The sequence below is a fragment of the Onychomys torridus genome, chromosome 4 (genome assembly GCF_903995425.1).
Source record: "Onychomys torridus chromosome 4, mOncTor1.1, whole genome shotgun sequence".
Classification (NCBI taxonomy): Eukaryota; Metazoa; Chordata; class Mammalia; order Rodentia; family Cricetidae; genus Onychomys; species Onychomys torridus.
The window spans coordinates 87,192,388-87,207,680 of NC_050446.1; the positions used below are offsets into that span (position 1 = coordinate 87,192,388).

The following is a 15,293-nucleotide window of genomic DNA, read 5'->3' on the forward strand; positions in this document are numbered from 1 at the left end:
CCCATGCTCTTTTACTTAAAGATGTCACTAATTTTTATTTTTTGGATATGAGTGCTTTATATATACTTATCTAAGTGCCTCATGTATGCGCAGTACTAGCAGAGGCCAGAAGAGGGTGTCAGATCTCCTGGAACTGGAGTTAAAGACAGACATGAGCCACCCTGGGGGTACTGGGAAGGGAACCTGACTCTGTAGGAACAATAAGGCTCTTCATTGCTGAGCTATCTCTCCAAGTTTCTACCTTCTTAATACCTCAATAGAGATATAATTCCAATATATGAACCCCTTAGAGGCCACACTTATGCCATAGCAGTAGGAACCTGGAAGGGGATGGTGTCCTGGAAAGTGAAAAAAAAAATGAGTCAAGGAGAGTGGTGAAATCTCGAGAGGAAGTTGATAAAAACTAAGGACTAAATACACCATCCTACAGGTCCTTGCTTTTCAAAATCACAATGTTAGCAGACGTTTCTGCAGGAAAAGGTACCTTTAGACAAATAATGTGTCTTCCAGGAGCCAAACAGAAGCTTTCAGGATTGTAAGTCCCACATTAAATGTCAAACATCATCACTATCTGACAAAGTAATCAATTCAATTCTGTTTAATGCAGCATTCCTAGCATCATTTGGAATCTGTTTTCAGGGAAAGCTAATGCAGCTAATGCAAGGCCATCGAGGCACCAGGCTGCATCTTAGAATAATCATTCTAGTATCAGTGAGAAAGGTAGACAGAAAGGAATTATGATTAGAGATGAGTAAGCTGTAAGTTATGGCAATAATATGGAGGAAGATGTCTGAAAGGGCTTCTAATTCATACACACTAGAGTGAATGTGCAGCTATTTAACACAATTAAACTACATGTATCCATGGAAGTTGCAGAAAAAATATCTTTCCAACATATACTGTAAGCATCTAAAATATGTCAGAGAAATAGAAGGGATGAAGGAACTCATTAACAGATGCCAAAGGGAATCTTTCAGGAAGTCACAGACCACTTCTGTTTATCTGTCTCTTCACAAACTATGAGGAATTAACTTTGGGTTCACTATACCAATATAGTCCCCTCATGAACATCTCACCTAGAATCAGAGATCTTAATATTGCTTTAAAAAAAATATAGCCTATAGAATGCTGCAAAGAGCCTGGAGACCCCTGGGGCTGGTGGCAAGGCCTCTGCTGGGTGGGAAGACAAGGCGGCCTTCTGCTGGTCACAGCATGTTAGGAAGCGGGCCCATCCGCCTCAGCAGGGGAAGCACATTTCCTGAGAAGAAGCCTATATTTTCTCTTTTCATCTTTATATCACACTAGCCCCAGGTCAGCAACCCGACTTCCACTTCATGGATTAAAAAAATACAGCATCATAGGTCACTATCCTGGTCTCCTTTACTCCTCAAAGTAATCCTTCAAAATATATGTCTTTATCCCTATTTTTATAAAAAGAAATATTAAGGTTGAACAGCAAATGGCAGCATCAAGGTTCAAATCCAGATTCCTCCCACTTCACAGCCCATGGTTTTCCTTGACTGCCTCTATGTGGTTCACTTTGAACAACAAAGGCTTGGGAAAACACATCCATTAGAGATGTCTAAATCCTTTGTAGTTTTGATTTAAAGAGAAAGTACAGTAGGTGGTGGTGTCTCTAGATACTGAGATCGTTTGTTTATCTCTTCTCCTCTCACTTTCCTTCCTTTGCTCTACCACATGTGTCCAACCTTCCGACATTGTGACAGAACACTGTCATCTACAAAGGCCACCCTTGAGAACTGCGCAGTTCAGCTACAAAACAAAGACCCAAATTCTTATGATGTTTTAAGTGAGTTTACTTTTTTGGGTTGAGCCACATCCATAGCTATTCCCTGCCTCATGAGCTGTGGGTTGGAAATGGCTGCACCCTCTCTTCCCATTTGATGAGTTCATGAGGAAACAGTCAGAGGAAGCCGTCACTGGTAAGACACAATGTCAGCACCACTCTGTCCATAGACGGGTGTACGAGGAGCCCAACTGCCTCCTTGTTTGGGGGTGCTACAGGCTGCTGAAGTTCAAGAGCACATGAGAAGCATGTTGAACAAAAATGCAGTACTTAATACCTAACAGTTATTTGATAAATGTTTCCTAAATTGAATGAAATGTCCTTGCTATTGAGGAAAAATTTCCTGTAAGTAGGAACAGTGATAGTTGTACAGCCTTACACAATGAAATAGGCAAAATGTGGGAGTCTCTCCCCATCATTTCAAGACTAGTTCTTAAAAGTACATGTAGAGAAGCCATAAAATAGATGGCTATACATAATAAGGCCTGCTTTAGTATTATTAATTCAGCCTTGCCTGAAAGGAATGCAGTGTTGTAAGTTGACATTGAAGCATGACATCTAAATAGCATTTGCCATGCCAGAGTAAATATTAAACCACATTATCTGACAATCTTAAGGGAATGGACTTGCAATGTCAAGACTGTGGAAAATGATGGGAAATCAAATTCATAGAAATTTGACTTAGATGTTCAAAAGAAAATGAATCTCTCTCATTGAGTGCGTTCAGGGATGGGATGATAGCAAAATGATTACACAAGCAAGACAGAACGTGGTTGCAAAGATGAAGGAGGTTAGATTGAAATGGGTTTCACTGTGGACTTTTATGATCATATTTATATATTCCTTCATAAGGCCATTTTCAACTGTAGTTTCTACCCAGTATGCACTGAGATGCTGGGATACAAAAGCATTTCAGTGGGGAATAGGCATGTTCTCCATCACTAGGACCTCCTACTGGAAGCATGAACAATGTTTATTCTCCTAAGCTACACCTCATACCTTCCTGCAAGTAAAAGAATGACCTCAATGGTGATGATATGGAGAGACCAAAGAATGCTACAGGAAAAGGCTGGTTGTGAGAGAAACAACACATACCTGGATCTGAAAGGGACCATGGGAAAGTGGTAAGAGACATGATGGAGGGGCAGGCAGAGGTCAGATGCAAAAGAGTCTTCATGGCAGACTTCAAATGAAGTCAGAATAGATTAAAGATTATTTTACAGGTCTCATGAAAAACAGATGAGAGGCAAGACCAGAATTAGGCAACATTAAAGCTGTGTGATAGATATGTCATACTAACTACTTTCAGAGTAATGTTGGGGTGCCATATTTTAGAGACAACATATCCCAGAACCTCTACTTTGATCTGAATAATTCTGTTGAAGGGGTGGTGTGGGAGCCTAGGCCAAGATCATATTCTGTTCTTATTCTGCATGTTTCATGCAATTTCCCCAAAAATTTTAGTAAGAATCTACAGAGCCAGGCCCAGGCCTCTTACTGCAGTTGGGGCTTGAATGTGGTCACCTTTTAGCAAGGCTCGGTCACACCCCAGTTATTTGTTTGCAGGGTCTCTCTACACAGCCCTGGATGTCCTGGAACTTCCTATGTAGATCAGGCTGGTCTTGAACTCACAGAGATCCTCCTGCCTCTGACTCTTGAGTTCTGGGGTTAAAGGTGTGTGCCCCCAGGCCTAGCCCCAGTTTTTCACTTTTTAAATGTGGTACTATGGATTGAACCCAGGGCCTTATGCATGTTGGGCAAATACTCTAAAACTGAACTTTGTCCACAGTTCTCTTTTTAACCTTTTGTTACAGGGTCATGCCAGTTCACTAGGCTAGTCTTCAATTTACTCTGCAGCCAAGACAGGCCTTGAGCACATCATCCTCCAACTGCAGCTTCCGGAGTAGTGAGGACACGAACCTGTGCCATCACTCCTGGCTCACATGCTAATCTTACAGCATACACAAACCCCTCAGGAGCACCCACCTGTCACCCTTCCTGTAGAGGCAGCTTGCTAAGGGTGTTATATACTGGCAAGGGGACCATGGCCCCTTATTGCAGTCATAACTGTTATAGACTAATGCATCTTTATTTCAATTGAGAGGATGATTGAAATATAATTACAAATGAAAGAGGCCCAGACCAGCATCCCTTAAGGGCATGCACCCGAAGCCCAAGCACTAGTACTCCCAGGAACCTCTTTTTCTATTACCAGACTGTCCAGTTTGTAGAAAAGGCCAAGTGAACACTCGGATTTCTCCACCACTCCTTTTCTCACAGAATACAACTCTCTGTCTCTACCTATCAGCCTTGACACTGAGATATCCCAAACTCCTCAGGCATCATCTAGACCCTGGAATGTGGTCTACTGTCCATTCTGTTAACTAACATGGATAACAGGAAAGAGTGAGAACATCATGCCCATGCACTGTTGAAATAGATAGTCCTAATCAATCCCCTGTGTCTTCTGGAGATCATCACTACTGTCCAGTGAGGAGAAGCTCACCAAAGTGCAGCCTGGGAAGACCACTTGCAACTAGTTCCTCAGCTAGGAGCCATGTGGAGGCCCAGGGAAGCCAGGGCACCTCTAGTGCTCTTCCCCCACAGCTATTCCCATGGGTTGAGCGCTCCCCACATTGTCTTCCTTTTGTGTGTAGCTTCACAGTCTAAGGTTCCAAATGTTCCTCCCACACTACAACTCAAAGGGAGCCCCAATTTCCTGTGGGAACACAGCCATATGTGCCTGCTATGGAGCTGAAGTAATTTCAATTTTGATTCTTTTATAATGGAAATGAAGCTAACTGGGCTGAGTACAAATGAACTGAGAGTTATTTAAAACCTCTAATACAGTGACTCCAGTAAAATGTAAGGATGCTGCCAATTGCACAGGACAGCTCTTACATCTAGTTCTGTTAAGCTGCCGGCTTCCACAGAACAATAGTGGCTTTTTATATATTGGGTGCTAGCCTTCATGTATGTGGAAATGGAGGAACTTGGGGAGATAAATGATGGGAAGATAAAATTCAGAAGCCAGAAGTGATGTAAGAGAAGTGTTGTAATAATACTATGGGGCTCTGAGTCTCTCTAACTTCCCTCAGGTACCATAACACATTGCGGAGCCTTGCTGCACAAGGCTAAGGCAAGAAAGAAATGCCGTGGAAAGGTTCCTTGGGAGCAGGATCCTGCCAGCTGCCTGGGAAGTTGCCTGAATCCTTTGTGTAAACAAAACAGTAAAGATCTGTAGTCATTTTTCTAGTCCAGCACATCTATAGCTGGTTGGGGAAAAGGAGGTAGGAAAGGGCCAACCTGGCATTTTCAGAAAGGGACTTAGTGGGTTATCAGCTACCATGAGTCACTTCTCATATTCCACTTTCTTTCCTCCTTCCCACCTGCTGATCTCCTCACTCTACACCCCATTTCTCAGGAGAGAATGGGATCCTGTCTGCCACTATTCTTACATTTTCTCTGTTTTATTTTTCCCCATAGATTATTTTAGCAAGTTGGACTGCCATAAATCACTTCCTGGTAGCCAGAATAATTGCTAAATAGACATAGATTTACAATCCTCAGTGATGGCACTTGCCTTTAATCCCAGCAGTCAGGAGGCAGAGGCAGGTAGATCTCTATGAGTTCAAGGCCAGCCTGGTCTACAGAATGAGATGCAGGACAGTCAATGACAGCAATGGCTGCACAGAGAAATCTTGTCTCAAAAAACTAACCAACCAACCAACCATCCAACCAATCAACCAACCAACCAACTAAAACAACAACAACAAAAACAACCAACTAACCAAACCAACCTCCACCCCAAACCTCAAGCTAGGAATCTTTAAACAAAGGAAAAAAGAACTAATGGTAAAAGACATATGCTCAAAAAGATAGAATAAAGTCAAGTAGCTAGCATGCCACCACACAGGAAATAGATAGGAGGTAGCATTTGAAGTGAGTTTAGGAAGAAATGGGTAAGAAGTCCATATACTTTTAAAGGTTCACTTTATTTTTAAAATATGTGTATGTGTGTACATCTGTGTGTGGGTATGTACATTTTAGTGCAGATGCTCATGGAAGCCAGAGGTGTTGGATCCTCCTGCCTGATGTGGGTGCTGGGAACCAACCCCAGTTCCTCTGCAAGAGCAGTACATATTAACTGCAGAGCCATCTTTCCAGCCTCTAAACTTGGTTATTTTGTTTTTAATTTTTTTGACATAATTTTATTTTTAATTTAAATTTAAAAAATTACACATCAGCCATGGGTTCCCCTGTCCTCCCCTCTCCCGCCCCCACCCCCACCTTCCCCCCATCACCTCCCCTCCATTCCCATCTCCTCCAGGACCAAGACTCCCCTGGGGATTCATTTAAATCTGGTGGATTCAGTATAGGCAGGTCCAGTCCCCTCCTTCCAGGCTGAGCAAAGTGTCCCTGTGTAAGCCCAAGGTTCCAAACAGCCAGCTCATGCACTAAGCACAGGTCTGGGTCCCACGGCCTGGATGCCTCCCAAATAGTTCAAGCTATTCAATTGTCTCACTTATCCAGAGGGCCTGCTCCAGCTGGGGGCTCCACAGCCTTTGGTTCATAATTCATGTGCTTCCATTCGTTTGGCTATTTGTCTCTGTGCTTTTTCCAGTCTTGTTCTCAACAATTCACGCTCTTACAGTCCCTCCTCTTTCTCGACAATTGGACACCTGGAGCTCCTAAACTTGGTTATTTTTGATGCTTTAAATACAGATGTTAAAAAGGCTTAATTTTTTGTGTGATAAATAAAACCTCTATGTCAAAGTGTTTCTCTGTCTTAAAGGGTAGATCATAGAACCATAAAGGGGTCAGGAAGGGCAGATGCTTAGGAATCAGAGATGTCCCATAGAAAATTCAACTGTCAACCGCACACCTACCATCACAATCAGAACCATCAATAATCCTTCACAGAAATCATGTTGAGAACAGAAATCAAAACCTATTTCTCCAAAAATGCAAGGAAAAATGAATCTAGAGATGAAGTTCCCAAAGGAGAGAATGCCTATCCTCTCAGAGGAGCAGACAGCCTGATAGCTATGCATACATCTGTGCTGAGCCCTTCTTATGCTTGGATGATCTTTTCAGAACAATCATAAAGTGGCGGTACATCCAACTGTCCATCAGAAGTAACTCAGCATGCAATTCTGACTCCAGCCATATCCAGCTCTCAGTTAAGCAGAATCCAAACCAGACTGAACACTAGATAGTTGAAAAGGTAGCTATTTATATGCACATCAAATGGCAAAGTTTTCCATTTGGAGTTAACATAACTACCTGAGGATCTTCCTCGGTGAAAAGTTTACTGGACAGGACAAAGCTGAGAAAGGAGAGAAAGATGAGGAGGTACTAGTAACTGTATAAAACTCTAAGGTAATACTCTGTCCAGAATCATGTCTGAATCTTCAATGAAGTAACTTCCTTACTTTAAGTAAATACGGCCTGAACCTCATGCTTCCATTGTTTTATAGGAGAAAAAAAGCATGTAACTTAGAAGTAATTAAACACTATATAGAATATACTAAAAATTATAGCTTCCTTTAGTCTGTGAGCAATACTGTCTACTCTGATGACTGTGTGTTTTCTAAGAGTTACTAGTCTCCTCTTACAGACTTTATCCTTCATCCCAGATAGATGTTCTCTCAGGAGACCATCTCAAAAGATCAAAGAGCATGGTTGTCAGATGATCAGATGTCACTCTGTTCCACTGTTCCAGTCAGAGGCCTACCTGGAAGACTCCAGTGGCTCTAAACTCCAGTGCAGTCAATGTTCCCTCCATAGTGACTTACCTTTGACGCCCGGAAGGAGAACGCTGTAGATTTGGTGTCCGATTTCCCCCGGTCTTGTAGAAGAAGGCCTTGGTCTTCTGTCAAGGCCAGGTAGTGGCCTGTGGTGAGATGCCGGAGTCGGAAAGCCTGGCCCCACCTGATGTTGCTGCCACTCCAGCTGGCAAAAAGCACATGAGAAATTGTATTTACACAGAAGTCAGTATTGTCCAACCTTTATCCTGTACTTTCCTAAACTCCAGCATTATGCCCTCTCTGGGGTTTATCATTAAGGGTCAATGAAGTGTTTTCTGTTTGCCTAGAACTCAGCACAGTGCTTTCCTCTGACTCCTCTTAAAGACAAGGTCCATGATCCTGATGGCAGGGCAGTACATACTTTGACTGGAAGTTCTGAGTTTCAACCTATCATTCAGTCTACCAATATGCACCTTTATGCAAACCACCTCAAAAACAGTGGTAAGATCTCATTTCTAGGAACACTTGTATCTAGAAAACCAGTCTTTCCATTTGGTTATTGGAACTCAAATATTCCACCATCATAAAGTCATGTCTTCATGACAAACTGCAAAACAAATAAAACAAATCAAACCTACAATCACTGCAGGTTATGTCTGCAGGAGAGGCAGGTAGTAAGGGATGCAATAAGGAAACAGACATCCTGGTACAGTCAAAGGAGATATATCCTGTAGGAAAAAGTAGAGTAGGATTGAATGAATGAGATAAGAAAAACCTCAGGTGGAGTGTCAGTCTTTTCATGGCCCTTCACCAAAAGATTAGCATTCAAAAATATGGTAAATATTAGGGGAGGAATTATCCATGGGATCATTAGTAACTCAAAATTTTTCCTTGAAGTTAGGTTACCATATCTGTGTCAAACTTTAAAATCATTATCCACCTTTTCAATTTTTAGGAACATCTGAGAATCCAAATCACAATGATAAAAGACCTAAATTCTTTATGCTTAGATGTCTGCTGTAAAGAGCTAACAGCTAACAGCTATGACAGTATGTATATACCTACTCTTACATTTGAAAGGTCTCTTAAACAAGAAGTCTTGAGTGAGTGAATAAGTGGGTGCCTCATTAAAAATAAATCAGTATTTCTCACACACAGATACACTATTATGTATATACTTTTGTTTTTTACTTATACAACAGTGATACACTCCAAATCAATATCTTCAAAAGCTTCTCAATAAACTATGTAACTGAAGCAAAAAAAGGAGAGGGAGAGGGAGGTGTGGGAGAGTTCCCACTACTTTTCATCTCTAGCAGACCTTATTTGGGGGTAAACATCTCTCATGAGAAAGAATTCTCCCTTGAACACATGTTTAGGGAAACATGGGTCTGAGTTCTAGGGAGGAAATGGAGAAGAAGAAGCAGGTGGCAACATTAATTCTCTCTTCTCTTCCCTCTGCTGTTTAACTCTAACTCAACTTACCTATTTTCCCAGCAAATAAAAGGACTTGTTCTCAACCAGACAGGCCTTCAGTATTTGGAGTTTAAAGGACAAGTTACTCAAGCTTTAAAAGCTGTTACTCAGCTCATGGTTGGAAAAATCAGCCTTTGTTCCTTCCACCTACGTACATTACTGTTTGAAATATTCTGACAAATGTTGTTTTCTTCACAGCTGTGTGAAGTTTGAATCTTATTTTACTAACTGCCAGCATGACTACCTGTCTATCTTTGTTGTTTAAAGATAGCTCTTAACTGGAGCCAAGACATCCACTGATGGCTTCCAGAGAATTTGTTTAATAAAATAAGATGGGGGATGGGAAGCTCTGAAGGTTTTAGGTGGTAATGTCAGAACTATCATTTGATTACCCAGGCTTTATAAGAATAGGATGCAACCAACCTTAGAATCAAAGTAGGAGCCTGGAAATAGCATGAGAGTGAGAAAGTCAATTGCCCCCCCCCATGTGTGTGTGTGTGATTCCTTATAATCAAAGCCTTAGAAATTTCAGAATTTAGCTTTCAACCATGGACTTTTGAGGGTTCATCTCAAGATACATAACAAATGATAAATATAAGAGAATGGACTGTACTGGAAAACCAACCACTCTTGCAAATGGCACCATCTGGACCATGTGTTACCTTATCCGAAGGGGCTCCACTCTCCACAGAGACCTGGCTCTGGTCCCAGCTCCTCCAGCTTCATAGAAAACTCTCCTGTGAGCAGAGATGGAGATCAGCACTAGTTGTGGGACAGCTCCTTTCAGGGGAGGATCAATTGATCACACCAGGGCCTCAGCCTCCCAAAGTCAGCAAAACTCAAAGGGAGGATTGGCTGTGGGTTCTTATCTCTACTCCGAGGACAAATAAAAGTGACCTAAGGGGAGGGGACTGCACCCCACATGCAACGGACACTCATGGGTCACTAGAGAGACAGTGGAAAAAGGGATGCCAATGTCTCCCATTTCTTCATTGTTAAAACAGCCCAGTCACATACCATGTTGCTGATAAAGGATGCTCCAAGCCTTTCAGCTAAGGCTTCTCAATGTAGTTTACACTTCTTATCAATGGATTTTTACTTTTAAAACACATATGCACTATAGTGCGAATCCCCTGTCACTGTTCTAGGGAGCCTGGATAAATCTGTGTCTCCAGCTGCCACAGGTTCCATGGTTCCATTATTGAATGGTTTCTTTCCTCCCAGCTTTAAGAATTATGTTTTAATATGCTTGTAAATAATTTTTATTTTGGACTAAATTTAGAACCATGAAGAATTTCATAAATAGTCCACAGAGTTCCTGTACAGTTGTGGTCACTTGATTCCCCTCACAATGTCATCTTGCATCATCTAGATGTGTTTGCCTAAACTGAGAAGCCAATACTTGTAGCCAGTCAGGGTACTTGAACTCAACACTTTATTCATATTTCATCCAAAATTTTCCAACAGTTATTTTCCTGTTAAGAGGGTGTGATCTAGAGTGCTGCAGTCAAGGTCAGGCTTGTCTTCTTTACTTGCTGTCACAGTGTTTCCCACTTCTCCCTTGTTCTCTTACCACTCAGAATTTTGAGAAGAACAGTATTGTGCATGCATGCAATGCACACATTCGTGTGTGACTATGTATATAACTGTGCATGTGAAGAAGCCAGAGGAGGAGGTTGGATGTCTTGTTTGGAGACCTTTCGAGACTGATCATTTACCTGCACTTGAATTCACCAGCCTAACATCCTACCTCTGTCGTGGTTTGTCTATGTCACAAAAGTGAATTATTCAAAGCTTCAGAAGAATTTGGACCTAGATTTTCTGACAAAAACTTTCAACAGTGATGAAGAGGAAATAGATATGTCCCCCATGGTGAAGTAGTCTGAATTCATTCAAAAGATGCACATTCAAATGGAAGATAGCTGTATTTGGATCTGTTAGTACTATGAACTAGGGAAAGATCTGTCAGTTCTCTGTGGTTCAGTTCCCTCATCTATAAAACAGGCCCATTAAGGGTAGTTATATCATGAGATGTAAAAGACTTAATGTGATTTTTAAAAGAATGTTTAAAGAGAATGTTCATGGACACACAAAGAACTATGAAATACAGATTTATCCAAATTTTGCTTAAACATAGATATTTATAAATATGCTTTGAAGAACTCATCAAGGCCCATGGATACAATAAAATATTACATTAAGCATGGTTACATCATCAAGGTGGGGTTATAGAGGACATTTCTGAGCCTTGTTTTAAATGTATATTCTACCAGAAAATAATTAGTAAAGAAAATATTGTACTAATTTATAGCCATAACTTCCAGGTGTCTATGTATCTGGCCAAGAATGGAAATGCTACTCTACCGACTTTGACTTTGCCACTCACACAGATTGACTGAGATTTTCACTGGTGCATCTCTGCCTTCAGCAAATGCTGAAAGAAAAGTAGAGATGAAGTGGCCCACCTTTGGTCTCAACCAATCCTGCCCTGGAGCTAGCATCAGAGGAACCTCTAAGCCCAACTTCTGAAGCATACTTAAAAGTCTATTCTTCCTGAATGAGACATTCTTGTAGCTTGGACTGTTTAATTTCACCAGGTTCTTAAGGTTGAAACAACTTGTTCCTGCAATCGTAAATGACTGCAATAAGGAGTAGAGTGGGTGGACAGCTGAGGTGCTTTTGAAAGCCTGACTGACAGCCTAGCCTTAGCTCCAACAGGTCAAGTGACTTAGCCCAGGGCAGTTGACAAGCCAGAGGCACAGCCAAGAATCTGAGTTCAGAATGTGAGACTGTGGATCTTTAGGTTCCATTCTTGGGTAATATTTCCACCAAGCCTGCCTACCCTCAGGATTCAGAGGGAAGAAAATAAATTTCATCAGGGAAGTCAGTACCATAGCATGACTCAGTGGTTCCCAGAGATCCTTAGCATGTTACCTATTTCTTGTTCCCTTACCACCCCTGTGATTTCATTGTTTCCAACAATCCTGGCTAGTTAAGGATTCTTTTTTTTTTTTTTTTTTGTAACAGACATCAATGAAGAGGCTTACCAGTCACAGTCCCTAGACATAAAAAAAAAATTCCAAGGCATCTTGCCACCCTGCATTCATTGAGAATGACAGAAAATTTCAAGAATTCAGGCTCCAAAGGACCCAATAGTAGCTTCTTTGCTCAGTCAGCCCCTCAAACTGCTTTGCAAAGGGAAGAGACAAGTGTGTTTTCTCATTTTCTTCAGTAACATAGTAAGATAAAAACAACAATAAGCCAGACATATAATCCCAGAAATGAGAGGCAGATGTAGGCTGATGTCTGTAAAGCCAACCAGATTTACATAGTGAATTCTAGGCAGAACTATATAGTAAGACCCTTTCCTAGAAGCAGGAGCAGCAATAAAAACCACTAAAATCAAACCAATGCGAAACAAAGATGAACTGGAAAAATATACTACAACCAACTAAGATCACATGACAATATTTAGGTAGTGATCCATAATTCTAAGAGAAATCAGGTCAACTATGTAGACATCACCATCAGCCACTGACCATGATTAAGGAGGCAGGGAGTAATTCACTCACAACAGTTATATAGATCTATGTTCAATGTGTTTTGGACTCTGTTCTATGTCACATCTAGCTCCTGTGAAGGACATTCAGAGGACATAACAAGTAGGAATAGACATAGTATAAGAGGCTCAAGTCACTGGAGGAAAGTTTCTACAGTAATACATTCAGTCACAATGCTTCTGGGTTCTTCAGCATGGAATGGAATAAGAAATGGAGTAAGAAATGAGCCCCGACTGAAAGCCGACAAAAATCTGGCTTTCTAGGCTCCCACCTGAAATCAGTCAGGATGTCACTACTGGCAGAAGTCTGATCAAGATGATCTCCAAATTGTCAAGATTTAGCCCTAATATTACCAATAATGCAAAATCAACGTAGTTGAGAAGGATCTTGTAAGCACGACAAAAACACAAGAAACTGCTGTCACCAGATCAGACTAATTACTGTCAAAATTAAGTTGAATTTGGATAAAAAATTGATTTTTATTTAATATCTGAGACTTGTACAGAGCATTTTATGTATTCTTCCTTTGATTGTAAGCAAAATAGTAATAAATCTTAAGTATATATTTATTGTGTGGGTTAATATCCCCCACTTCATAATTTTGAATATTTTAGAAACTTTTTATTGAAAAAATTCACATACTATATTTGATATCCTTTCCCCTACTCTAAACTCCCCTTAGATCCTCTCCACTTTGCTACCCATCCAACTTCATGTTCTTTCTCTTACTCTTTCTCTCAAAAATATAAACACACAGGAAAAACAATAACAGAACAAAAAATGAGAATCAAAACAGAAAAGCTAAAGAAAATCAGTATGAGAAAAAATACAAAAACATAACACAAAGCACATGCACAGAAAAACCATGTGGTATCCCTTACTACTATTAGTATATTGATTATTATGCTGAAGGAACATAGCAATAAAGTGACACCTAATGACATAGTGCTATACCCATAAAGCAGAGCAGAGCTCAACCCTCAGCAGAGGAGCTTCTTCTTGCAGTAGATGGGAATAACAAAGAGATCCACAACTGAGTCCTTATCAAAACCATCCCCCTCAAGGTTCAGTGACCTCTACAGAAGAGGAGGCAGAAAGATGGTAAGAGACAGGGGTGCTGAAGAGCTTCAAGGAAACAGTGTCTTCTGGACACAGCAGGGCCGATTCACTTAATTTTGAGTCTTTAACAAGAGCCCATTAATCAATCAGCTATTGAACTAAAGACAGTTCACTTCAATACTGCCTCTAGCTATATTCCTCCACACTGCTCCCTGCTAAACCCACCTTCTGTTGGATTCCGATGCCTAGTTTCTCCCACTGAGATGGTAACAAGAAAAATGAAACCAACCAACTCTATCTTAATTACTTAGTACACAAAGTGGGAGGAACAGAGGTAAGCTGTCTTTCAAGGACCAGCAATAACTTGTGCAAACACACCGCCTCCCAAAATGACAGATTTCCCTCACCAAAGGGGTGCTTCAGACTCAGGAGCAATCAAAGACAATGAATGGCTTGGGATACATTGTAGCATTGTTTGCTTAGATTAAATGTAAACACACCAATTTTTTTTTTCTTTTTTTTTCCGTGAGCAAACGCTAATGTCTTGCCACTTCTATTTAACAAACTGGATCTGTGATTAGATGAAGCTCAGGCCAACTGAGAAATACCTACACAGTTCATGTGTGGCCAAATGCAAACTCTTTAATATGAGTTGCCAGAGACTACAGACAGCTCAGAGAAAACACGAGGACAGTGGCTTACCTGTGCTGAGAATCGTTGTGGTCTGTAGATGGTATCGTCAAACACTCATCATGACCATGGAAAAGACGAACTACGTGCCCACCAAGTAGGTATCCTATGAAAGAACAGTATTCTACAATAAACTGATGGGAAGCTTAAAGAGAACACTGTGTTTAGTGATGATAAATTCATGCAGGTCATAGATGATTCTAGCAAACAGCAAGAGAGGTGCATTTGGGAAACTATAGAGTCCATGAGTTCAGACCTCAGGCAGAAAAGCATTCTAACACTGGCAGTTAAGTAGAGTTTCAGAAATAAACTAAAGACCAAGAAGAAGGTGAAACCACTATGTCAACTGTTATCATTAAAAAACAAAAGGAAAATTACTGTTGGGAAGATCAGGATTTTCCAGTTTCTTAAGAAGCTAATAACTCAGTATCAAAATGACCAGAGAAGTTCTTACAATCCTAGTATATGCACTTTGTGGAAAAATCCAAATCAAATTATAGATATGGGTAGGAATGACCTGGAATAGGGTGACAATCTCTTTTTAAGAGTTGTTTAGGAAAAGGCAATTGTGCTTTTCAGAGCTGCTTTAGGAGAAGGTAGATTTTAAATGTAGTTAACAAATACAGATCAAATTTGATGATGCATCTATAGCAAAAAGTGGGAGGCAGAACTTCTCCAGCATGTCTGAGTGGACATGCACACTAACTGCTGTCAGCAGAGAAAAACCTCAACAGTCATGGAGTTCAGATGCTCAAAAGAAATAATGAACTTCAAGGGCATGATGACCCACTACAAATAAATTCCAAGCATTAATTCAAGGAGCATACTAGCAAGTGACAGGCCTGACTGAACTAGATTTGCACAAAAAAATTGGATTTGTTATTTTTCTGAATTAAAAAATCTCTAGGCTACCCTGTTCTCAGGAGACATATGGACTTAATATGCTCCATG

General features: G+C 40.7%; 1 protein-coding gene across 1 annotated transcript in view; it reads right to left on the reverse strand.

The window, feature by feature from the left end:
* Ryr3 (ryanodine receptor 3) overlaps positions 1 to 15,293 on the reverse strand; it is a 521,956-nt gene that overhangs the window by 267,600 nt on the left and 239,063 nt on the right. The window contains 3 exon segments of the mRNA XM_036183838.1: positions 7,606 to 7,762; positions 9,696 to 9,770; positions 14,355 to 14,448. Coding sequence (XP_036039731.1) covers positions 7,606 to 7,762; positions 9,696 to 9,770; positions 14,355 to 14,448 — 326 coding nt within the window.